Consider the following 25,836-nt stretch of genomic DNA (forward strand, 5'->3'; position numbering starts at 1 on the left):
TTTCTTAGATATCATTGGGTCCTGCCTTGGACAACCTAGAAAGAAGCACGAGCCTTCCAAAACTGCTCCAGAGCCTTGCCCCCAGATATTGCAGAAGGCACCTGCAACAGCACATGAAGAGAGAGATGCCCCTTTCAGCTGCTACCTCCATAGGTGCCTTGGCAATCCCCACATGCACGTCATTTCAGCCCAGGTAAGCAAGCTGCTGAGGTGTGTCTCCACACACCTATACAGCATGTGTCAGAGAGCACACGATGCTTCTGGTAGAATTACAGCATTGGGCTCAGCATTGTGGAGAGGTGATGGGCATCACCAGGCCGAGTGTGAGCTGTAAGAGCAATCTTTTCTGTAGAAGTTTCATGAACTCACCCACCCAGCCCTCAAGCAGTGCAAGTGCCTCAGGCTATGCGATGCACATGTATAACATGCCATACAAACACTGGGCTTCTGCACTAGGGATCACACATAGCTATGGGGCAATTTCCTTCCCCTGAATGTAATGGGGTACACCCCATTGGCAATACCTGCATAGACAGTAATACTGTGGATGTTAACCCTGCCCCACAACAGAAATAAAAGCAATACAAGGTAATTAACAGCTACAGTAATGGGTAGCCACCGTGTATTGGGTTTGCAAGGCAAGGTTCTCATAGTGGAGGTAGCTTCTGTGAGAAGAGGCCAGGGCTGCCCCATGAAGGATACAGCTGAGTCCCTCAGCCACACTGGTGGTACCTCTAGGAAAACATAGTTAAGAAACAAGAAGCTACACAGGCAGGATGGAGTGATATTTTAAGCTCTTCTATCCCTTCTCAATGACTACTATCAAACTTTCAGAAGACAACACCGATTTTCTGGATATGAAAATGATCTTCCATAAAACTTTGGGGTGAGCGAAATGGAGAGATAAAATATAACCTAGTTTGTATCAGGTCTCTTCCAACCTAGAAATTCTGTGATTCTGTGATATTATAAAACTTTTGTGCATTATCTATTGCCTGTTATAAGAGTAGGACTAAAGAGTCATATGAGCATTTTTCATTAGGGAAAGCATATGATTTTCTGCAAATTCCATCTTCTTGGCTCAGGATAGCAAGATATAACTGGTATCCTCAAAGTCTTATTCAGTTTGATCACAGAAGGCTGAACAGTAATACCAAAAGCACCTCCTCTCAAAGTGTGTAAGGTAGGATTTGGTGCCCAACGTGATGCCCAGATTGCTCCAGGAAATGTGCTTCTCCACAGTCAGCCTGATTATTTGGACACCTTAGAAGAAATGATTAACACATTAATACAGAGACATCTTTGAAGGATTTCAGAGAAGACTTCCTGAGATGCTTTTGGGAGTGACAATGATACAACAGGCTTTTCAAAGTCATTCATTGTTGAGCACCCTATTTCTGGAGCCAGGTGTGCACCTATTCCCTTGCAGACTCCAAGGGTGCTGCAAAAGGCTGGCATGCACCAGTTATGGAAAGCTTTTCCTCACTACAGTTTAACATGGAATGAGCAAAGTCCAACCTCAGTGCACAGTCCTAATCAAGATAGTCCTACTTTCTGCTGAATAACCTTCCAGAACAGGTGCAAACAGATTAAGATCTGCTCTCCTGGTAAGTCAGTGCATTTATTTTGTCTGAGACAGATTATCAACGTCCAATAGTGAATATTTTTAAAATGAGCAAAAAAATTCCAGTGACATTTCATTCTACTTCAAAATGCATTTTACTGTTTATTTTGTATCATGGAAAACTGCAGAAACTTACATGCTTTGAAATGATATACTCCCAAGGGTTATGCAGCGGACATCACTGGGGTCTTGCCTAAAATCTGAAGACAGGCTAGTTTCAAACAGCACATCAGGATGTAGGTTTTCAGTTTGTTTGCTTTACATTCTCCCAAATAAGTACTACTGACAGTTTTTTCCTGAGATGCTTTGTTTCTTATACAGATTTAAAATGGGTTCTAAAGATGAAACAAAGCCTTACATAAACAGAAGGGATGATAATATTGCTGTATCATATCAGGATTATGGATCTGAAGGTAAATGGTAAGTATAGCAGTTGTTTTCAAAATATTCTACCAATGTTTTACCTTTACATGCATAGGCTTAAATTTTATTGGTGAAGAACACAAGCATGACCACAATTTTCCTTCTTTGGAAAAGTCTTTGATATCCATAGTTCTTTTTAGAGAATGTAGATAAACATAGATGTAAAAATACATCAGTATCTATATCTAAATGTAGATAAAGAAATTTAACCATATCTAAGTATAGATAAATTGTTAACAGGTAAATCCAGCTGAATCCATGAGGTCATGTGAAGTCTGTTTGAGGAGTAGAAAGTTTTGCTTCTCCATTGATGTTATGATTAAGATTTTCAATTGGGGTTATTGAAAATTTGCCTGCTTCTATTGCCAAAAATAAATAAATAAATAAATAAATAAATAAATAAATAAATAAATAGTGGCAGCAGTATCTATTCTGTTTCATTGAAAGGCTGAGCCAAAATACGAATAGAACTGAAGTTAATGTAATTAAAGGACAGTTCAGTTGCATGCTTCTCCAAGCTCTCTGAAATTAGTGTAACTTTTTACTAGAATCTGGGTCCAAATTGAGTCAGATGTCCTGCATGCTCTCCCCTCTATCCCATGCATTCATTTCAAAAAGTCATGGGTCATGGTGGAAAATAGATTCCATGATTTAAAGACCTGCATAGTAATTTACTGTTTCCCACATTATACAGTAAAAGACACTTAATTCCCATGTACCTTATAGGGGAAGGTTTAGGATGCTTTGCACGGGACTTCCAGCCACCAAAAAAAGACTTGTGAGTGTGGTTGAACTGGAAAGAGTGACTCATCCCAATTAGGATTGTTAAGAGTTTATAAAACAGTTGACTGTCACAGTGCTTCATATCTTTTAAAATAACTTGCACCAATGATAGCAGAAGACAACCTAGTATTTGATTTGACATTGAACTCTGTAGAGTCAGGAAAATCCCTGTTGCAAAACAGGGGAAAGAGTTTGAGATTTTATCTACAATCTTAAAATAAGCTGTATGAGCTAAGTTTTATTTGGAGAACACAGGCTGTTGGTGGGCGAAACTCAGTTTATTTAGATAAGAGCATTCTCATGCTTCCTTTCTGATAGTTTCTAGGCCAAAGACCTTTTAAAGCTCATCATCAAGTTCATCAATAGACACTGTATAGTATAGTATACTATATAGCATTATATTAGTATAATACCAAATCTGAAGTCTTTTTAAAAGTGTTTTTCACAGCGTTCAGAGAAAAGTACTGAGAGAACATTGAAAGTTCTTTACATTCCTCTATCTCCCTCCATACTTCTGAACACAATTAAGAAACAATGGTTGTAGTAGCATTCATGAGGCTTACTTTGATGTTTTCATTGCTCTTCCTACTTAAAATACAATCATGATTTTTTTAGCAGCGAGGACGAGAAGAAACCTGAGAAACTGAATATGGTCAGTCCGTTAACAGTGGTAAGTTCCATGTTGTATGTTTACTTATCCCAGTCTACCATAATGTTTAAAATTTGTTATTTTTGTGTGCGTGTTTCTGCTCATGTTGCAGCACTAAACTAAACAGCATACATCTTGAAGAAAAAGCATACACAGGAGATGGAGTAAGCTGGCTTAAATCCTCTCAATGCTGAAAATTTTTACTATCACACCTACATCCAACAGGTGCTGACACAGCAGTATTTGTAGACAAATGGGGAGGGGCTGTAACATGAAATGTGATGAGCTGGAGACAGAGAGAAAAAAAAGGAAAGCTCCTAGCATAAGAGTGCACATGCCAGAAAAAATATCTCCAAAATTTCTGTAATAAACTGGCATAGCTGTTTAATGGAATACTTTTTTAAAGGAATCTTCAGAAACAAGGAAATCTTAGCTTCTATGTTCAAGTCATTCTTCTTGCAGTTAGAACAATCACAGGCAAATTCAATCTTGAAAGGACCTCAGGAAGTCATCTGGCCCAATGTCATTCTCCAAGACAGTCTTAACATCAAAGAACAGGTTGATCAAGGCCTTGTCCAGGCAAGTTTGGAAAATCTCCAGCAGATGCAATTCCACAGCCTGCCTAGGCACTTGTTCCAAACAGGTTCTCAGCTTGACCACAGTCATTTGAAAAAGTTTTCATTACATACCATAAGAATTTCTATTATTACAGCTTTCCTTAGATAATTAGTACCTGCCCTCTTGAAAACTTCAAATGAAGATGCACAAGCTGTTTGAAAGGAAGTGACAGGGCAACACCTGCAGTACTTCACTCTCACTGATAACAGTAATAAGATTTAACAGGCTAACTCAATTTCATTGTTACCTTACCTATTAGTAGATTTAGGATTTATTCAGTATTAAGTGAAATTTGCATCTAGCAGAATCTGAGGTAGATTTAGGGAAGAAATTTTTCTTTTGTAAGTAGAATGATTTCCCAAGTCCCTCAAATGCCTGTGGAAAACTACTTCCTGAATGATAATTCCAGCATTTAAAGCTGGACTTCTGTCCATAGCAACACTTCTGTCCACAGAGGAAGCAAGAGAAAACTACATTTGTACGATACAAGAGTGATGACAATGAGCACCACACTCTCTGCATTCAGCCGAGATGCCACCTTTTCCCACATTCTCTGAAAACCTAAGGAAACTATTGGTAAAAATGCATCAGAGAAAAAACAAAACACACTGGTAATTCCTGCATCTCCTCAGAGAAGCACTAACCTGCTCTGTCTCACCTGAAGGACTACAGCAACTCCATTCAGTCAACCACTGCAGTAAAAACCTCCTTCAAGGAGCACCCAGCCAAAGGTGCACCTTGTGGACCTTGCCTATACACCAAAGAGCACTGCTTAAATTAAGGGATTATTTCACAGCCATATCTTTTCAGACCATCACTACAGGTTGGGGGAGAAAAAAGCTTTGATCCTTTTCTTCTTCTTGGGTTGGGTACCACTGGGAATCACATCTGCTGCCTGGTCAGAGCACTCTTGCCTATATTCTGGCAGCAAGGCCAGACACACCACAAGCAAGCATCTCCCAGCAGTACTCCAGGCCGGGCATACTGGCATGGGTTCCACTTAAGAGCTGTAAGATGCTGAACACATTCTCTCTTCTATGCAGTTGCAGTTTTACCTGAGGATTCATAAATACGCAACAAGACATTTTTGCATATTTTTCTCTTTCTCTTCTTTCTCATTTGGAGTATGGGGACAGGAACAAGGTGCTATATTACTACAGCTTCTTAACTGCATTGTTAACACTATGTTGTCACTCTCATGCATTTGCTGTAATTAGAGAAGTTTATAGCACAGTTCTTTTTCCACTTTCAGTTTCGATACTCTGACTGGCGGGACAAATTCCTCATGGTGCTGGGTACTACCATGGCAATACTTCATGGAGCAGGACTCCCTGTTATGATGATCGTCTTTGGTGACATGACAGATAGTTTTATTACTTCAGAAAACATGACTTATCCAGGTAAATACTCCTAGCTGGTGTTGGTGAAATATGTCTTTTATACAACAATAAGTGAGGTATATTTGGGAAAAAGAAAGGACAGACTAGCAGCTCACCTCAGGCTGTTGAGGGTTCCCACGAAAGACGTTTACCTGTAGCCTGTGGGTTAGATGCATCACTGGATCACTTCCTACTGTGAGAATCAACAGGGCTGTAATTTTGACCAGTACCACATTTCCTCCAACCAGTTTTCTGTGCTGTTCCACACAGGCTGCCAATTAACTGCTGTATCAGTTTTAAAGGAAAAACTTTGAAGTATTACAGTTGGAGTTGAGGAATTTAATAAATGGATGAAAGACTAATGGTAAAAGAAAAAGAGAAGGCAGAAAATGTGTAATGCTATGCTTTGAAATCAGAAGCAGTTCTTGAAGAAATATGTAAGCTAAAATATGTAAATAAAGGCCTTGTTACCAAATTTATTCTGACATTTATTCTGAGATTGAAGTGCCAAATGCACGTTGCAGAACTGCGTGTCCTGATTAGCTTCACATGTAGACAATCCCCTATACAAGTTAATTACATCTTTAACCTCTGGCAACAAGAATTAATTGAAAGGAAAAAAAAAAAAAAAAAAAAAAAGCTTACCCATGACAATTGTAAGTACCTTATTCCATATTTGTTATTTTTCTGAACATTAGTTATTTATGAACCTACATTTGTAAAATACTTCAGAGCACTATTAAGAAGGTGAGCTTTATGGACCCAGTGTAATATTTATATAAGCATTCTTAAAATCAATACACATTCAAGAGAAAATACTGTAGTTCAAATGTGGAATTTAGGCTACTGTACAGTAGCTGAATTTAGCTAGGGTTTTGGTGTTTGTTCATTTGTTTTTTTTTGGGGGGGGGGAAGTTGTTTTATTTTATTTATTTATTTATTTATTCTCTGTTTCTAATGTTAGAGGGAGAATTTTCACTTCTGGCTTCAGAAAATACTTTGTAATGTGCTGAATATCTTAAACTTCTGTAAACATAGTCAGGTGCTAGGTAGCTGACAGCTCTTAATCTTCATTCAGCATGGTGATGATAAGATTTTATGGAAAGAAATTATCATGTCTTTTAATAAAAATAACTAATATGCTTTTCTCTTTTTTTTTTTTTCTGCAGAATTTTTTTCTTTTTTAAACCATACGTCAGTGAATTTTTCTACAGATATTTTTACTTATGCTCTGCTTGGAGAGTTGGAGGAAGAATTGACCAGGTAATAGTAAAGTTTTCATTCACTTTGCGGCTATCAGATAAAAGACAACAAACTTAAAATTGATAAAAGAAATACTTTGTACATAATGCCTAATACATTTTCAGAGCTCATAACACAAACATATAAATTAGGTCAAGTAGTTTGCTCATGTATTTTTAACGTTTTTTTATTGGATAGAATTCAAATGAGGATTGATATGCAACAGGTGGTCTGAGTAAACTTACTGACAAGCTGTTTCGTGTTAGTCCAATGGTGTTTTTCACAGTCTTCTAAGGTGTCAAGCACCAATGATTTGCAAGTAGGGGCTGTAGGACCTCATTGTATCATTCATTCTCTGTGCAATTTCTAGGCTTACAGCTGGGGGGGTTGTGGTCATTACCTTCTTTCTCAGCCCTTATGCCCTACCTCTTCTTTCTTAATTCTTTGCCCTTTTTGGGTTTTCCTTCTGCTTCAGTTCTCTAATTTTTTTTTTTTTTAAACCCCAGCTCCTCTTTAGTCATGTCTCTTTCCAAAGGGGGAAAATAAATCTTATATTTTTGTTCAACCTCAAGGAAGGGTGTTTGTTTTGAAAAATAAGCTGTGACGGCCTACTCCTTGAAGGCAGCATGTAATCACAGACAGTAAACTCTACTCTTGTTGCAAAACAAGAACCCCACTATGCAGGATAAGAATTAGGAATTGTTGATTTTAAAAAAAAAAAAAAAGGCTAAATTCTGGTACTGGAATCTAACTGTAAATATGGCCATATTTGTTATGCAAAAAATCTGACAAAATCTAAGATGTAACTTTCTCAACAATTGCCATTAAACAAGTAATTCACAATGTAATATATTTTAATTTTTCTGTTTAATTTTTACCAATGATATTGTGAAATAACCACAGTTCATAGGGATTCTGGACCAGAATTAAAATCTCTTGTGTGTTGTCATAAATTACGCATTCAAACAAATGTCAGAACCTGTTTTCTTCCTCCCAGTTTTGCTGCTTTTTGTAGCTTCTTTTATTATGCTGGCAATGATTAAGAATATTCAGCACTCATTAAGCTATTTATTACTAATTTATTTATTTTATTAATTTATTACTAATATTTTTCAGTTTAAATATGATAATATTTTAATTGCATTCACAATAAATTTTAATTGCAATCACAAATAAAACATCTTTGGCAATCATTTGTAACAAAGTACATAGGATAGCTTTCCTCTTTATTTTATTCTTCTTTTTCTTTTTTTTTTTTATACATGTGGAGCCTTATTTAGTTTTGATTACATAAATGGTATCTAGATGTTAATTTCATTATTTTTCCTTAGAAATGCACACACATTTTAAAACCAAGCTAAAATTCCTCAAATAAGATTAAACAAAGCAATTAAATGATAATAGCATACAAACGATTAAAATTCAGTAATGAAGTCAAATCCTGACTTAATTAAATGAAAGTGGATATCCCCAACAGTAACTTTTGTTTTTACATTGCTTAAGCATCTTTAAAATCCAACTGTTAATTTTCATTCATTGTGGGAAGTGTTTTTAAGAGTAAATAAGTCATTCTAAGCCTGTTTTTATTATCTTTGTTTTTGTGGACTTTGAGCCATTAATTTTCAAATTAAAATTTTTGTGTTAATTTTTGAAAGTGGTATAATAAATACGTAGTATATAAAAATTGACATTTGATTCTGAAATAACTTTTAAAATATTCATTAAATATAAGAGAAATGGCAGGTAGTTGTAAGAGCCTTCTGTGTTCTTTTGAATGCTCATATAAGGAACTGAATTATAAGCTAACTCTAGGAGTCATGGCTTGGACTGGCGTACTCACTCTCTCTCTATAAGTACGTTAAAGGAGGCTGTAGTGAGGTGGGGGTTGGTCTATTCTCCCACGTGCCTGGTGACAGGACAAGGGGGAATGGGCTAAAGTTGCACCAGGAGTGTTTTAGGTTGGATATTAAGAACTTTACCGAGAGGGTTGTTAGACATTGGAATGGGCTGCCCAGGGAAGTGGTGGAGTCACCATCCCTGGAGGTCTTAAAAGATGTTTAGATGTTGAACTTAGCGATATGGTTTCGTGGAGGACGTGTTAGTGTTAGGTCAGAGGTTGGACTCGATGATCTTGAGGTCTCTTCTAACCTAGACAGTTCTGTGATTCTGTGTGATTCTGAGTCCTGTTTGGAGTATAACTCAGCTGTAAATCTCCTTTTTGTTTCCTTTCAGATATGCGTATTATTATTCTGGAATAGGAGCTTGTGTTCTTTTTGCTGCCTACATTCAAGTTTCATTCTGGACACTAGCTGCTGGCAGGCAAATAAAAAGAATCAGACACGAATTTTTTCATGCTGTAATGAGACAGGAGATTGGATGGTTTGATGTAAATGATGTGGGTGAATTGAACTCTAGAATTGTAGAGTAAGTATTAAATAACAGTTAGTTGCTAACTATCAGTTGTAATACTTCCATCAAAAGAATGATATTTCACCTCATTAAACTCCTCTATATGCTATACAGTCATTTATATGGATCCTGAGAAACAGAGATGTTGGAGAGTACTGCCCCAAGTGCTCCGTGGCTGCAAACTTGAAGCTATGTTAATCTTCAGGTGTTAGAAACATAAAGAAATACTGATGAAGTGGGTGTATCTAAAGAATTCATGGCTGTGGTTTCCACGCTTTCTTACTCGTTTGGATATCATTTGTTTTTTTCCAGTGACATCTCCAAGATTAATGAAGGAATAGGGGAAAAAATAGGGATGTTCTTTCAGTCAGTGGCTACATTTTTCACTGGATTTATAGTTGGTTTTACAAAAGGCTGGAAATTAACACTTGTGATCTTGGCATTCAGTCCCGTTCTGGGCTTCTCTTCAGCTATCTGGGCAAAGGTAGGCAAAAAGTGAATTTTCAATAAACTGGTAGGCTATAATTTCCATAACTCCACTTGGTATTTGAAGACTTAAAAAATGTAATCTGGGTCTTAGTGAACTTTGACCTTGCCTACATGCAGAAAGTTGTGTCTCGTGGCACTGGTGTAGTTGAAAAAGTACATTGCTTCCTCCATGGGTACTGCTATACTACTGTAAACTTTGTTTAAGTATGCCCTCATATGAAAGGGTAAATAAGCAGTATCTTTGCCTTCTTCACTTGGTCTTCATGACTACTTCACCAAAATATCCAAATAGTGTCAGTAAAGATCAATAAATACACAAATGAGGTAAGATTGCACAGCTGAGGTCATCTCAGGTACGTTCTGGAATGAGCCTGCAGTAGTCAGATTTCCTGGGGTAACGGCTGTCTGTAGGCTCTGACCCCAAGGTGAGGAGGTCATTGCCTCTGGGGTTAGAATATGGGCATGAGAAGACATTGTCAGGCAGCCAGCAGACCATGACCTCTGCTCCAGATCTCTTTGCCACTTGCTCAACTTACAACAACTGAAAATGGCACGTGAGATGTAAACTCAGACCATTCTGAGAGAGAAATAGACTTCCATCTATAGAACTGTAATTGCCTTTGGCTAGGACCTTCAAAGAGGTATTAGGGTGTTAAGTCTCATCTGGCTCTTGAATTACAGTGACACTGGGCAGCCTTGCCCTTAGACTTAAGATGAAAATCACAACTCTATTTAAAATGTGTAATCTTCTATAAGTCTTTAAAAATATAAAAAGTAGATAGGAAATTCAGTTTAAAAAAAAAAAAAAAAAAAAAAGGTATTCAAATAAATCAGTATAGTGATTGTGCTGGTTCTGTTTTTGTTTGAACAGGAAAGTTAAATGATTTTTCTTCCACACAGATAATTTCTGCATTCACTAACAAAGAACTGACTGCATATGCAAAAGCAGGAGCTGTTGCAGAGGAAGTTCTGGCAGCAATTCAAACTGTGGTAGCATTTGGAGGACAGAGGAAAGAAACTGAAAGGTGAGAAAAAAGTTTCCATTTGTTGGCTGTTTTTATAATAGTGACTGAAGAGATTTTTATTTTTTGTCTTTGCTGCTGAATTTTATTTTTTCATTTTTCATTAGTTTCATAAAGCATCATCAGATACACAGAGATGCATGCACTCTCTTCCCAAAAAGTATGTCGTATTTCAGGCTTCATATACCTAGTGAAAATTGAAAGCAAAAAAAAATAAAAAAATCAGGCATGTGGCAAGAAAAGACAAGTATAACACAAAGGTTATGTATTTATTTATATTGGGCCACAGAACATCATTCTTGCCATCTTTTTGATCTTTTATCTAAAGTTAATCATCATGACCACAAAAGCTGGCAGGAGTTTTCAGATTCAAAGTTCAGTAACGTTTGTATCATTCAAAGAAAACACACCATCCCTTGCTTCTCCTTTATGTTCCAGCCACCACTGTTTCACAGTCAGGCAGCTAAAGGAAGCTCTTTGGGCATCTATGCCTTGCTTCCCAGTTCACCGCAGCATCTTTCTTTGGTTACCCAGTGCTGTTTATCACCCTTGTAGCTCTCATCAACTCTTTTTCATGCTCATCCTTAAAACACTGTCAGACACTTTTCTGCTATGCATCCTGATATATATATCACATTTTTTTCCCATCAGTGTAACAGTAGACTGGAGATTATAATGGTGACATGCTTAATGAATGCAAAATATTCTACCCTATAACAGTGAGAAAGATCTTTATAAATTGGAAATTAATTCTATCACACTCACCCATCTTGTACTTGAGATTCTGCATCTCCTAAGCCCATCTCATCCTGGGCTAGTGGCTGCTAAAACAAACAAGAAACCAACAATAAAGGAATACAGAGAATCAGAAAAAAATAACAAATGGATGATGCTCTGTGTCCTCTCCTAGTGCTTCTACAACTTTTAGAGAGAGAGAAGGGTAAGCCTTTCCATGTTCTGGAAATCTTATACATAGCATACCAATGATTTAAAAAAAAGCTCATTTCTAGTAACTGTAGCATTTGGCAGACACCTACAATATTGAGGTGCACCAAATGTGATGTACGTCTTTCCAGAAATAAGACCTTCTAAGTTACAGAGACCAGGGCCTGCTACTGTAGTAAACAAATGTATTATCTCTTCCCCCTGCGAATAAGCATAAAAGGTCCATCTTAAAACCAAGCAGTCTTCTTAACTCTGTTGCAGCAGTAGAATAGCTTCTCTGCCTACCTGACTGTTTGAAGGCTGAACATCCCTTTCCATCAAAGTGTACACATAATTCCTATCTATTAGTTTGTTCCTGTACCAGCACTGCACTTTTGCTTTAGTTGTTCCTTCCCATGGGTTAACTCTCCTGTATTAATAATAGAAATAAATCTTGAACTCTCTCAGGTGTCATTTTGCTAGGCCATTAAAGTTATTTTGATTTTCCTATACAATATAGGTTTTCCATTTCACTGATCATCTCCATTCTTTAAATTTTGTTGTCATTTATTTAATGAAAGTACAGTTCATTTGCTTCTCTTACCTTTATCCCCAACATCATGTATCTAATTCTGTAAGATATAGTTCTCCTTTCTTTACTGCAACACTTATGCAACAATATTCCTTGTAATATCAGAAATATTTGCTGGCCTTTGGAATATTCCAGAAATCACAGGTTTACAGATGCTTAGCATTTTGCCACAGCATTTTACAGTCATCCAGGACGTGGTCCAGGCTGAGCAGATCAACTCAATCTGTCACAACATGAAGGACAGTCAATACATTTTCCTCTACTCACAGCAAGGTCTTTCTTAGGATTTGATTACTAAAATATTTTGCATAACTTGGACATTTACTTTGAAGAATTTATGAATATACATAGAAAAATAAAGAAGAGTAATTTCCTGTATGGTCTGTTTTTTATGCCTTTTCTTTTAGATACCAAAAAGATTTAGAAGAAGCCAAACGCATCGGTATCAAAAAAGTTATTTCAGCCAATATTTCCATAGGCGTTGCTTTCTTTCTGATATATGCATCATATGCATTGGCTTTCTGGTATGGAACCACTTTGATACTCTCTGATGACTATACAATCGGAAATGTCTTTACCGTAAGTATTCACCAGTAGCTGAACAAGGTTTATGAAGAGCATTGAGCTGATTCTGTGTAATCTTATTTAAATTTTGAGTCAGGCTGAAGTTAGTTTCCAAACTGCGTTTTTCACTTTCTCAGCACTGTTAACAAAATAAAATTAAAAAAAATATATATATACAGCTTTGCATATCATGGATTATTTCTGTAAATTAGGTAGCAACATAAATACCGCTCACATGAAAGTCCCTTGTTAAAAGCCAGCTTGGATCAATAATAATTAGAAGTTGTCATTTTTGTATTCAGTCCCACTGGGTCTTTGCTAGGGGATTGAGGTTTGATTTCTAGTAGCCAGAGTCTATGCCAGGAGGTTCCAATCAGGAGACATAGACCAGGCTTCAGGTACAATTTGTTTTATAACAAATTAAATGCTATCTTGGTCCCAGTTGGCTGACCTGAAGTCGTTATCTTCACTGGTGTCAAGGAGGATCTTCTGTTGGAAAGCTTGGAATATGATAATGTGGTTGGAGTTGTAATCCCAGTCACCACCTTCCTGCTAACAAGTTTACATCTGTGCTGTGTCAGCATCTCTTGAAGCCATCCACTCCACTACAGTCAGGTGCCATGTGCTTAAACATAAGAGGAGCAGCTCATTTAATTGTTTTCACTTGTGACGGAGTGTGCAAATTTGTTTTGCCCACCTCAGGGCAAAGTCAGGCAGGTGAGTTTATACTACCAATATCCTGCAGAAAACAGTTGGAAAAGAGCTTTGTTTTAATGTAAGTAGTACCTGACTGAAGAGAAAGGGTTGTTGCTGGTCCTTGCAGAAATCCATGCTCACTGTCACTTCCTCTGGGTCACTAGCAACTCCCACTGTAATGCAAGGTTTGCTTAATACTTAGATCTTATTAAGATAAAATGTGAATGGGCATTTATTCCCAACATCTGAAATGAGCGGTACAGTTGCATGTGTTCAGAGAAACAAAATGTCAAGCCCAAGGCTGAAAAATTAGAGTCTGCTTTTGATGTGGCAAACAATTTTAGTTTCACGTGAAGAAATCTCCAGTTTCCTCAGATCTTTGGTTCTATTCTTGCTGGTAGTACATTGGAGTGGAATACTATGTCTTTAACTTTTGGGTTAGATTACCTTTGTTTTTATGTCATATGAAGGTAGAAAGATTTTTTGAGTGTGTGTTTAACCATAGAAGTAATTGTTGGCCAGTTTTTCCTCAGGTGGAATTGGAAACATCTTATTGTCACTCTCAGGAAGAACCCCAGCCATCAGAAACTCACAACAGTCTCTTTATGGGCCAGTTGTGAAAATTTTAGAGTGACCTTGAAAATCCTTTTTTTCCTATAAATGTTTACATTTTGTTTAAATGATTACCACTTTTTTAATTGCAGTTTTGATTTCAGACTTCATATTGCATGAATCTACTTGAAGGAAGGATAGCAAATATTCTCAGATAAATGAAGCTATCTAAAAGAATTCCATCTGTGTATTATGTGTTTGTTTGTTTGTTTTGTATGTTTTGTTTTGTTGTTAGGTCTTTTTTTCTATATTACTTGGAGCTTTTGGGGTTGGATCTAGTGCACCAAGCATGGAGGCATTTGCCAATGCAAGAGGAGCTGCCTATGCAATCTTCAGTATTATAGACAATGTGAGTATCTTTGCCATGGCTGTCATTTGAAAATATTGAACATCTGAATTCTTTTCTGAATACAAAATTATCAATCCCAAACAATTGTGGATGCAATATCTTAACATTTAAAAATTCTACATTAACAGTCTTAGATGCAGGACAAGCATCTAAATGTGAACCTTTAAATGTCCAAGATGTAAATTTCTGCCTGTTATTTTTTTTAACCTGGTAGTTCAGAAAACCAAGTTAAAGAAGAAAAGTAAATTATATCCATGCTAACTCAAGTAACTAACTGAGATAACAGTGACAAGGGCACCCTGACTGAAAAGGATTAATTTGAACTGTAAGAGTTAGTTACCGGATGTCTGTTACAGACTTCAACGGCTGCCAGGGGCTACACTCATTTTGATGTTAGAGTATCATAGTGACAGCAATGCTATTTTAAAATTAGTCCTCTGTTGTCAATATAAATTGCATCTATGCCTTTGCATATTAGTGCAGGCATACGCCTGATTCTGAACTGTTCTGTGCTGCAATAAAATTAAACGCATAAAAACCTAGTTCCCTATCCATTTTAATACTGCTACAGCTACTATCTCCTAGAATCACAGAATATCCTGAGTTGGAAGGGTCCCACGAGGATCATCAAGTCCAACTCCTGACTCCACACCGGACCACCCAGAAACCAAACCATATATCTGAGAGTGTTGTCCAAATGCTTCTTGAATTCTGGCAGGCTTGGTGCTGTGACCACTGCCCTGGGGATCCCGTCCCAGTGCCCAACCACCCTCTGGGTGCAGAACCTTTCCCTAACCCCAGCCTGACCCTCCCCTGTCCCAGCTCCATGCCGTTCCCTTGGGTCCTGTCGCTGTCCCCAGAGAGCAGAGCTCAGCGCTTGTCCCTCTGCTCCCCTCATGAGGGAGCTGCAGGCCACCATGAGGCCTCCTCTCAGTCCCCTCCTCTCTGGGCTAAACAAACCAAGAGACTTCAGCTGCTCCTCGTATGTTCAGCTGCTCCTTCCCCTCCAAACCCTTCACCATCTTTATAGCCCTCCTTTGGACACTTTAATAGTTTTATGTCCTCCATATATTGTAGCGCCCAACTGCATGCAGTAGTCAAGGTGAGGCCACATGTGCACAGAGTAGAGCAGACAGATTAGCCAAAGACCTGCACTGGCAGCTTCTTGCATTTGTTAAGTAGTTATTTTTGCTCTGCTGCTTTGTAATGAGGCTTGCTATGTATGCCTTGTTGTATGGTAACATTGACATCAAAGATTTCACAGCCCTGCATCATGCTAAAATGTCATTAGAAATCTAAACAATGTTTTTGTTGTTTTCCCTTTTCTTGCCCTGTTATTCTGCACAGGAACCTCAAATTGACAGTTCATCCAATGCTGGCTATAAACCGGACCATGTTAAGGGGACTGTGGAATTCAAAAATGTTTACTTCAATTATCCTGCTAGGCCAGATATTCAGGTATTACACATGGATGTGATTCAGATTCCACTTACGATAACCTGATTGTCTCAGGGAAAACCAGTTGTTATAATTAAGAAAATAAGACTCCCAGAAATAATGAAAATTCTTATCTAGAACCAATATCTGTTTTAGCCAGAACAGTTTAGTTAACTTAATTAAGAGCACCTTTTCTTGTTTGTTTGTTTTATAAATAAATAAATCATGGCTATATGAAACTTGCACTAAAGCTTGGATGCCCTAATAATTCGAAACTATAATAATAAATATAATTCATAAATACGATGAAAAACACTCATCATACTGATGCTTAGTTTAATGCAGTAAAAATGTAATAATGGTATACTGATCTTCCAGATTGTTCACACTGTAAGTCTGTTAGAAGTATTTATCTGAGAAATTGGCAGCAGATCTAACACTTATTTTCTTGCATTTACAATGCAAAAACTGCTCCACCAGAGAGTTTTGTTTGAGAGCTTTCACTAAGGTATGTCTTGATGCAATTAACTGTGGATAGAAGAGGCCTGAACAATTTCTGAAAATACATTTATTAAGAATGTCTTGGAAAATAAGTCTATTCCAGTGTGAAGGAAGTCTATTTTCACTGATCTCTAAAAAGGGATTTGTTCCCATCTTGTTCAGGCAGACTGTGAAGACAGAGAATAGGGCTTCCTTAGGCAGCTTTGAAAGAAACAAAAAATATTGCAGCTTGCAAATTACTGAAGAGATAATTGAAATCATTTGGTACTTATATTAGTTGCCATTAGAATCAATACAAAGACAGTGAAGACAAACATTTTGATACAGAATTCCATGAGAATAGCAATCTAGTATTAGAGAAGGGATGGGTTTTTTACTTCTTCCTCTATCTATTACAGAGGTCACCTTTTTAGACCTTTAATCGTGGGGATGAAGGGTGAAGGACATTGCACAACAAAGGAAAATGAGAATGATGAACAAACCAGAAGATGCAAGGAAACATACTGCATTATTGAAAACACTGTTGCATACAACCTACTGACTATAGTAGGGTCTAAGAGTATAGTGCCTAACAGACCTCACTCTGCATTCCTAAACTTGTGCAGATGTGTGTGATATCGATGGGTAAGAATTTATCCCAGTAGATAGCTGCAGGAACCCTTCACCAAAAGGGGCTTCAAAACTTGCCCAAGACACTGAGCAAATCTTTGTGTGCAATGACATTGCCAGACTTCTTCTTGTCACAGAGGCGTTTTAGTTCAAAATTAATAGAATTTCAACTCTCCCTCTTCTTTTAAATTAGGAACTTCCTCCTGAGAGCTTCCTACTGGATTACTTCTGTGTGAAATAATATGAAGGGCTATGCAAATATGTGAATACAAAACTATAAGTTCTTTTTCATTGGTAACTGAAAAAGAAATATCCAAGACAGAAGTTCCCCATTACACAGGGGTTTATAGATGTCTCTCTGACTCTTGAACTTCTACAGAAAGCTACAAAGAAAAGCTACCATAGGCCAACAGCAATGTAAGAGGGAAAGAACTTTTCTTTCCCTCTATAGCTTCAGTGATTGTTGGTGCTTTTGCCACCTTTCTGAGTGAGTACATCTGCATGGAAAGCAGACCGTCACTTCTGCAATTGGTGTGAAATGCTGCATTTTGAAGAGAGGAGCAGAAGGAACAATCTCTTCACAGTACAGTGAAACTCCACAAACTACAAGCCACTCCTTCCACAACTTCAAATGCAGTTTTCCCCCTTTCTTACCTAGCGGTCTCTTAGAAAATTTCCCAGAATTTCTGATAATCAATATTTTAACCCTATGGCATTACCTACTTCAGAGATATTTTACGAAATTATTTAACTTTTCAATACTAGTTCCAATCTCTTGATAATAGGAAAGTTAAGAATTCTGTTGGTGGGAGCTGCTGTTATTTTAAACACCATGTGAACGTATTCAAAACTGAAGAATCACCACTGTGCAGCAAACGTTATGACTGCAGACATATAAGGGTTTTATCGGCGTTGCTGGCACTAATAGAACAGCAATGTCGTGCCAAAATAAGAATTACAGAATTCTTAAATTATAATTATGGTGTTTGGCCATACCCATAGTAACGATATATATTGGGGTAATACCTAGCTATATCATCAATGTGCTGTTCTTTCATGTATGTAGGTAGAGCATTTTTTTATTTTAGTTTTTATTTACTTGAAATGAGTTATAATACAGAAATTTCATGGAAGATACAAAAGCTGACAGGAAAACAAAATAATAACCCTGTGTTCACCCAAGTGCCCTATATTGTAATTCCTCTACTAGCTTTTATGATAAATGTTCTAGGAAGGGTAATGACTTGATATATAGGGGTACTACTACGTACACAAAGATATAACAAATATATTGATGTATCAGTGCAATAAAACCTGACTTAAACTGACAAATGTACAAGGCTATTCTGTAAACATGAAGGATATTTTACTGTAGTCTTTAGAGTTTCTGCAAATTTATGCTGACATTTTTACATGCTGCTATACTTTGGTCAAACTTTCTTATGCACACAGATACTGAAAGGCTTGAATCTCAAGGTCAACTGTGGCCAGACAGTAGCCCTGGTTGGTGGCAGTGGCTGTGGGAAAAGTACAACTGTTCAGCTCATCCAGAGATTTTATGATCCCAAGGAAGGCACGGTAAGATACCTCAAGCCAGATGACTGCTCTGTGTGTCAGTTGTTCAAAGTCAGCTTCTGGTCTCGTTGCCGTTGATCAAATGACACGGTCAAGTCTCCCATCAAAAGCCATGTGCCAGCCTGGGGAGAGAGAGTCCTTGACCAGAACGTTTAGTAAATGGGTTGTGTCCACTTCCTTTCTTTAGATTACCATTGATGGGCAGGATATTAAGACCCTAAATGTAAGATATCTGCGGGAGATTATTGGTGTGGTGAATCAGGAGCCCGTGCTCTTTGCTACTACCATTGCAGAAAATATTCGCTATGGCCGAGAGGATGTCACCATGGAAGAAATTGAGAAAGCTACCAAGGAAGCTAACGCTTACGATTTCATCATGAAGCTACCCAAGGTAAGCAAGCCGCTGTCCTGCTGAAATAACTTCCCTTCAACCTACTCACACCTAAAGTTCCTTAGGAGGGATTCTCCTTAGCCGAGGAAGCTGTTCCCAGAGCTGTCAATATGCAGAGCTATGCAGAGCTTCCTCATAACTTTTGAGAAGAATGTTAGTTTTGACATACAGGGGCTACTAAGGGAGATGTGCCCTTTCCTTACATTGCCTTTCCGTGGTGAAAGGACCGTGCCACTGACTGTTGTTCAAACGTGTGTGGTTGTCTTGTAGAAGTTTGAAACCGTGGTTGGAGAAAGAGGGGCACAGCTGAGCGGAGGCCAGAAGCAAAGAATAGCAATTGCCCGAGCTCTGGTTCACAATCCTAAAATTCTTCTGCTTGATGAGGCAACGTCAGCTTTGGATACTGAGAGTGAATCAGTTGTGCAGGCAGCACTTGACAAGGTCAGTACTGCTCGTTTGTTTGAAGAGCTGCAAGAATTAGAGACTCCTAAAAAGTGTAAGGTAATTGCCTGAATTTGCAAATAATTTATGCTCATTCACAGATTGGGAAGTGGTTTATAATTGCCCAGGGAGTTAGTGACATAATGGGTAGGACTGCACTGCAGCAGGCTTTCCCAAACAAGCTTTAGTCTTTGGAGCAGTAAAGAGCTCAGTGCAGACTAAGCAGAATATTCCTGAGCAGGAATCGGCTATGTTGTTATTAATATCTAGCAAAGTAATTCAAAACCAGCTTGACTGTGTCTTCATGAGAGGTTTCTGTGTGTTGGCTGCTGTCTAGACCTGGCTTCTATAATACCTAGAGAAATGAAAAAAAAAATAAATTAAAAATAGCCAACCCTGTATTTCTTGTTGTCTACTCTAAGCAACTGTGTGAACTGTTTACAAAATAGTTCCACCTATTCCTCAGGCTGAATCAACCACAATGTTTTTGGTTTTGCTTTTTTTTTATTCCTCTGTTTCTTTCTCTCATTATGCATCTAAGCTTACCCTCCTCTGTGTAAAGACAAATTACCATCATTGCACAAACATTTTCAGCATGGATCATAGTTTATCCATGGACAATATCTTCAGAAAGCATTTTATCTCCATATGCTCTTTACCCACTGTGCAGGGCTGTGTCTGGGAGAGGCAGACAACAGAATCCACATTCTCATCTGCAGACTTATTCTAGTCTGTTAATTTTTGCTTGGACACCTAATTAACACCAGTTTCAGTGAGTTAGGCTCTCTGTCCGCTTATCCTCATTTCTGGTTATTCACTATGCTCTGTGAAATGATGATACCTGGCGTGCTGTACGGGGTCTGCTTGGGCTGGAGTTATCTTTCCCTGTAGTGGCCCATACAGTGCTGTGCTCTGCACTTGTAACTAGAACAGCAGTGGTATCACACCAGCGTTGTGTCTACTGCACTGGCACTGCACCAAGACTCCCTCCAACCCTTCTCCAAAAGCCAGCAGTCTGGGGGTGGGCAAGAAGTGGGGAGGGAACATCACCAGGGCAGCTGGGCACCAACCAAATGGATATCCCATACCATATGGTGTCACGCTCAGCAATAAAAGGTGGGAAAGGGGAAGGAGAGGGGGTGTTCTCATTATGAAGATGTCTGTCCTTCCAGACAACCGCTATGCATATTGAGGGCCTGCTTCCCAGCATGTGGCTGAACATCGCTAGTTGATGGGAAGAAGTGAACATTTTTTCCTTCTCCCTGTGTTTCCATGTGGTCTTTGCATGCTTTTATTTTTTGATTTTTATTTTTTATTTTATCCTCTTCCATTTCTCTTTAATTAAATTATCCTTACCTCAACCTGTGAGCAGTTTTTTACTGTCCAGCATACTTTCTTCTTCCCCGCTATTCTTTTGAGGAAGGGGAGTGAGAAAGCAGTTGTGGAGCTTGGCTGCCCAGCTGGGTAAAGCCACCACAAGTGCTCAGGGACTTTTTGCCAGCCCGTGGCCTATAAAGTGAATCCCAGAGACAGGAGGGCAGAGAACTGCTGATCAAGACGACTGCTGCAATATAAAACTTATGCAGCTAGTTTAAACAAGTTACTTAGCCTCCAACCTCTCCAACCTATCTTTAAAATGTCATATGATGAGATGAAACTCCCTGTTGATGTGTCTGGCAGAGCATAACAGAAAGACTTGCTCAGACTAGACTAGCTCTGAGATTGCTGATGTTAAGCAAGACAAAGCTAAGCTGTTGTGTGCCCAGTATTCATTTGTCCTCCTTCTGTGTTCTTTTTCTCTCTCTGTGCTGGGCACATGCCACTACAGAAGGTTTACATCAGATCTAGAGTAGACTGCTGTTCCCTACAGGCTTCACTAAGCCTCTGCTGAATCTGTTTACTATTCCGTGGGTGGAGGATTCTCCTTTTTTTGATTAAGGCTATTAGCTTGCTTTTATTCCACATGTTGATGTGTTTTTAACCACTAAACATAATCGCAGAAATAATGAAGCTTTCGGACTACCAAGAAAAGGTGTACCATTTCTTATAGGATAGTTTAAATGGATGTAACTTCCAGGTCTCATAGCAATATTAAGATGTCAGATTTAGTTGGAAGTGCTTTCAAGAATACTCCACGCACAACAGTTTTCACCTTTATTTCTTAATTGTAAAACACTTTTAAAACACTGTCATAGCAGATGATTTTTAAACTAAATAATATAAAGCTTGGATTCACTTGTTGGGTTATTAGCTATTAATACCAATTTATCCCACAGCACAGTGTTAAAATGTGCTCCGAAAAACATCTTTGTCATGTCAAATTGGATACCTGTGGGATTTATTTTACTATTAGTGAGTAGTTCAAAAGGTGTAAAAATGACATGGCAATAGAAGAAATCATATTCTTAAGTACAATTTTAGAGAAATATTTTCAATTTAGTCAAACAAGTAATTTAGAGCAAGCAAAATTGCTGTGTAAGTGATAATTTTTTAATACTTGTAAAATGCTCTGAAACAGAATTGTCACTGACATGCTTAATGGTAGTCTTTTTTTAGTAAAAGCTGGATATGTAACCTGAAAGCATATTGAGTGGGCAGTTTAGAAAGTTCATATATTTATGTTTCTAAATGGACAGTCTGACATGCAAAGCCAGAGTACTTTAATATATATTCTCAAATAAAATATGTTTTCCAATATTAGACTGAAATTACACTTCTGCTTTAGTTTATCTCAGAGGAACTGAAAAGTATGCTGAAATTCAGCATTTCTCAATTGAAAATTCTGATCTTTACTTCAATGCCATTTCCATGGCAATTTTTTTTCAGTTAAAATATTTTCTTGAACCCTAGTATGAAGATGGGAAATACTAAATGTACCTGATAACGCTAATGTGAAGCCACCATTATGCTTTCTGCAGATCAGGAAAGGACGCACTATACTTGTGATTGCTCACCGTTTGTCAACGGTTCGAAATGCAGATCTTATAGCTGCTTTCGAAAATGGTGTCATCACAGAACAAGGGACACATGATGAATTAATGGAACAGAAGGGAGTTTACTACAAACTTGTTAATATGCAGGTATGTTTTTCATTGTTATTTTTGTTTCACAGCTTGCATCATACTGTGTGCTATTGACTTAACTGGATTGAATTGCTCCCAAAAGCTTTGCAGTGTTTTCTCAGTGGAATAAGTCTAGAGAAGAAAACAAAACAAAACAAAAAACACTCTTCTCTGAAGAGTATTAAACTTCAAAACAGGATAAAGAAGCAAAAGTGAAATGTGTGATTTTAATTCAAACCTGTGAATTGCAGGAATTGTGACCAAAATCTCTTTCAAGTGTGACATTGAAAATAAAGTATGTGAGAAGGTGAAAATGAAGATTGTGGTAAAAATGCACTGCTGGGTCTGATAAATTCTCAGATTCATTTTCCAAATCAGAGAATTATAAAATAATTCAGGTTAAGGGACATTGGTGGTTCATCTAGTCCAACTCCCTCTAAATGCAGGGAGGGCTCTGAAGTCTAAGCAAGTTGTCAGGGTCATTTTCTTCAGGTCTGGAATACCTCCAAGGATGGCAACTCCACACCTACCCCAAGCCACCTGCTCCAATGCCTCACCACCCTTATTGTGAAAATGCAAACTCTTACACAAGTACTTTTCCAAATCACTAGCATCTTAGTGACTCAGGCTCCTGAAGTTGTGTTATACAGACAAGGTCTACCTTGGATATTTTCATTATCTCTCAATCTGTCTTCTGCTTTTTCATATTTTTATATTTTAAAAAGTCTTTTCCACATGTGTGTTTTTTTTCAGTTATGCCTAATGTAACTCTCCTATATGTTGTCAGAACAGTTTAACATGACAATAAATGCAAAAAATTCTCTATGGCTAAAATTTTTCTCCTTTCAAGTGTTAACGTTCTTTTTTTTTTTTTTTTTTTTTTTTCACTGAGTATAGAGAAGTATTAATGAAACTTCAGTACTTGCTTGTGGCTTTTTTAAATTACTCAGTTCTTCAGTTCTTTTCAATATTCCATTTACTTACAAGAAATTGTTGTTTTTATTTAGAACTGTTCATCATTAATGTGGCCAAAAATGATTTTTAGTCTCATGCTGTGTTTCATTTCAGACAGCAGGAACTGAAGATCAGTTACAGGAAGAAGGTAATGCACCCAGTGTCTCAGAAAAGACACTGAATGGATCAGTACTGACTGGACAGAAAAGACAGTCCACTCGGAAAAGCATAAGGTTCAGAATACAGAATGCTGACCTTGATGTAAAAGCTGTTGAGCTTGTGAGTCTCTCTGTATTCTTATCTGCATGTGTTTTCCATAACTAATGGGACAAGAAAGGAACCTGATTCCACTAAACAGGGAGTAACTTTTTATCGTAATGTATGAAGAGGGCCTACATGTCTGGTTAAAGATGCGTAAAATGACAAAATAACACAAAAAGGATTCTATGGAAAATTATTTTCCCTTGAAACCAAAATGAATTTTGTTGTGGTACTCAAAATAGTTTAAGTGAGTAATATAATGAAACAAGATTTCTTGAGTATGGGAACAGCCTATGTGGCTAGTTAATTCATTTAATAATGTAACAAAACCAGAAAGAGGTAATTAGTCATAAAACAACACCCCAAATAGAGAATAATTATCATTTTTGTCTAAGTATCTTGATGTGGGTTGCCTAAAATGTGTCTGTATTTGCAAATAAGTTACCGAAAATTGAGAGTTATCAATTTGGCTAATGAACTAAAAATGAAAGACATCATGTTTAATGATGAGTAAGGAGCAATTCACTCAACAAATATTTAATACCATCAAATGGAAAAAGTGGTCTAAATTCCCAATTTCTTTTTCTGCATAGTCTCACAAAGGGTAAGCAGAATTTGCGATTAGTCTTCTGGGAAAGGCTCAAATTGTTGGAAGAAGTGAGAGAGCTTATATACCATTAATTGATTTTTTTTCCTTCTTTTTTTTTATGATTAATATTGGGTACTGAGTAACAATAAGAATTTCTGCAGTTAATTAATATGCTTTTTAAAGATCAGATAGTTTGAGGTTTCCCAACATACAATATGGGACAGGGAACAGATTACAAAGATTATACCTGTCCTTCATTTTCCTCCATTAATGTATTATATTTATCCTGATGGAATCCTTTTATTTTAGGATAAAAGCATACCTCCAGTGCCATTTTTTAAAATTATGGCGTTGAATAAAACTGAATGGCCTTACTTTGTTGTTGGAACTCTATGTGCAATTATCAATGGGGCCTTACAACCCGTATTTTCAGTCATAATTGCAGATGTTATAGGGGTAAGTATAAAATAAATAATTAATAACCTTGCTTGTATGCTCTATCTTTTGTCACTGTTTATGGCTTTTATAAATGCTGAATTGTTTTATGACGAACCCATGAAATGCTACGTTTTTATTCAATTTGCCCTGCAAAGGTAAGAAATGGGTGAAAGTCCTTGCTATGGGGAATGCTGAATTTCTGCTCTAAGTCTCACAAAACAGCTATGCAAATTTCACATCTCTGTTTTTGAGCTGATCAGCTTGCCAATGATGAAGTGAGGAGAGGTTCCCCTGTGACCTCTCTGAAATTGCTTTATCCTCATCCCCTTTTAAGAAGGCACTATAATTGACCCCATTCACATGAGCAGTGTAGCCATGGAAGGTGATCTTTGTGCTGTGCTCACCATAACATTTGAGAAGGTACAGTGTGACAAAGCAATGCAACAGCAACAAGATGAAATGGATGCAAGGTAGACTTTTCATTACAGAGAGACTTTCTGTAAGCTTAAATTTATGCTGTTAAAAAATAAAGTTACGTTGTCAAGCACAAGGCACTTGCACTGGTAGGAATTTTAAACATTTTCTGTTGGAACTGTTTTAGCTGCACTATATTACACAAATATATTGAAATGGCCTATCTTAATTTTTTTATACTTGTTTGTGAGGCGTTACATTCTGAAGAACTGTTTGTGAAAAGGGTATTATGCTGGTGTTATGCTTCGGTTTTTAATGCAAGTAGTAGGAGGAAACAGCCCTGAGGGAAGGGGAGCATTCTGTGCAGTTATGGTCTTTCAGTAATTGTCACTAATGGACACAACAAATTGCAGAAGATATATATATATAGGGGAAAAAATAGAATTAAGGTCCTTTCTTTCCAAAATATTAATTTATTTTTAAAGCTTTAAAAATTTTTTACAGGCATGATAGTATTTAAAACAAATCATGATTAGAAAATCTAAGTAATTGAATTGTAGATTTTTTTTTTTGCTATGGACCAAGGTATAAAAACATGATAAACTAGTGTCATTCTGAGCAAACAATAGATAACAAACTCATAAATAACAAACCATAATGACAGTTACTCAACATCCAAAATATACAAATGCTATACAACAGCAAACAGTGTACAACATTCTCAAAGTCCTATAGATTTATTTTTTTTTTGAGGCTATTTAAAGGACTTAGAAATGTTGGAGACCTCAG

The 25,836-nt window shown here is 37.4% G+C and overlaps 1 protein-coding gene and 1 long non-coding RNA gene across 3 annotated transcripts in view; one reads left to right on the forward strand and one right to left on the reverse strand.

Annotated features, from left to right (window-relative positions):
* Window positions 1–1,501: 1,501 nt before the first annotated feature.
* LOC110352387 (ATP-dependent translocase ABCB1) overlaps window positions 1,502–25,836 on the forward strand; it is a 42,019-nt gene continuing 17,684 nt past the window's right edge. The window contains exons 1-17 of the mRNA XM_038175321.2: window positions 1,502–1,607; window positions 1,946–2,044; window positions 3,446–3,500; window positions 5,350–5,497; window positions 6,646–6,739; window positions 8,951–9,142; window positions 9,440–9,611; window positions 10,517–10,641; window positions 12,562–12,733; window positions 14,262–14,375; window positions 15,723–15,833; window positions 18,375–18,500; window positions 18,685–18,888; window positions 19,159–19,329; window positions 22,248–22,409; window positions 23,460–23,624; window positions 24,505–24,651. Of these exons, the coding sequence (XP_038031249.2) occupies window positions 1,953–2,044; window positions 3,446–3,500; window positions 5,350–5,497; window positions 6,646–6,739; window positions 8,951–9,142; window positions 9,440–9,611; window positions 10,517–10,641; window positions 12,562–12,733; window positions 14,262–14,375; window positions 15,723–15,833; window positions 18,375–18,500; window positions 18,685–18,888; window positions 19,159–19,329; window positions 22,248–22,409; window positions 23,460–23,624; window positions 24,505–24,651 (2,250 nt within the window). The 5' untranslated portion in view covers window positions 1,502–1,607; window positions 1,946–1,952. The remainder of the gene's footprint in view (window positions 1,608–1,945; window positions 2,045–3,445; window positions 3,501–5,349; window positions 5,498–6,645; window positions 6,740–8,950; window positions 9,143–9,439; window positions 9,612–10,516; window positions 10,642–12,561; window positions 12,734–14,261; window positions 14,376–15,722; window positions 15,834–18,374; window positions 18,501–18,684; window positions 18,889–19,158; window positions 19,330–22,247; window positions 22,410–23,459; window positions 23,625–24,504; window positions 24,652–25,836) is intronic.
* Window positions 10,428–14,254, reverse strand: LOC106016576 (uncharacterized). 2 transcript variants are annotated; one of them, XR_002401303.4, is made up of 4 exons: window positions 13,170–14,254; window positions 12,167–12,377; window positions 11,404–11,462; window positions 10,428–10,825 (listed from the first exon to the last, which is right to left on the reverse strand). It is a non-coding gene; the product is annotated as an uncharacterized lncRNA (long non-coding RNA). The 2 variants fall into 2 exon arrangements; XR_001189390.5 differs by lacking the exon at window positions 12,167–12,377 and having other exon boundaries at window positions 13,170–14,250.

The sequence above is a fragment of the Anas platyrhynchos genome, chromosome 2 (assembly GCF_047663525.1).
Source record: "Anas platyrhynchos isolate ZD024472 breed Pekin duck chromosome 2, IASCAAS_PekinDuck_T2T, whole genome shotgun sequence".
NCBI lineage: Eukaryota > Metazoa > Chordata > Aves > Anseriformes > Anatidae > Anas > Anas platyrhynchos.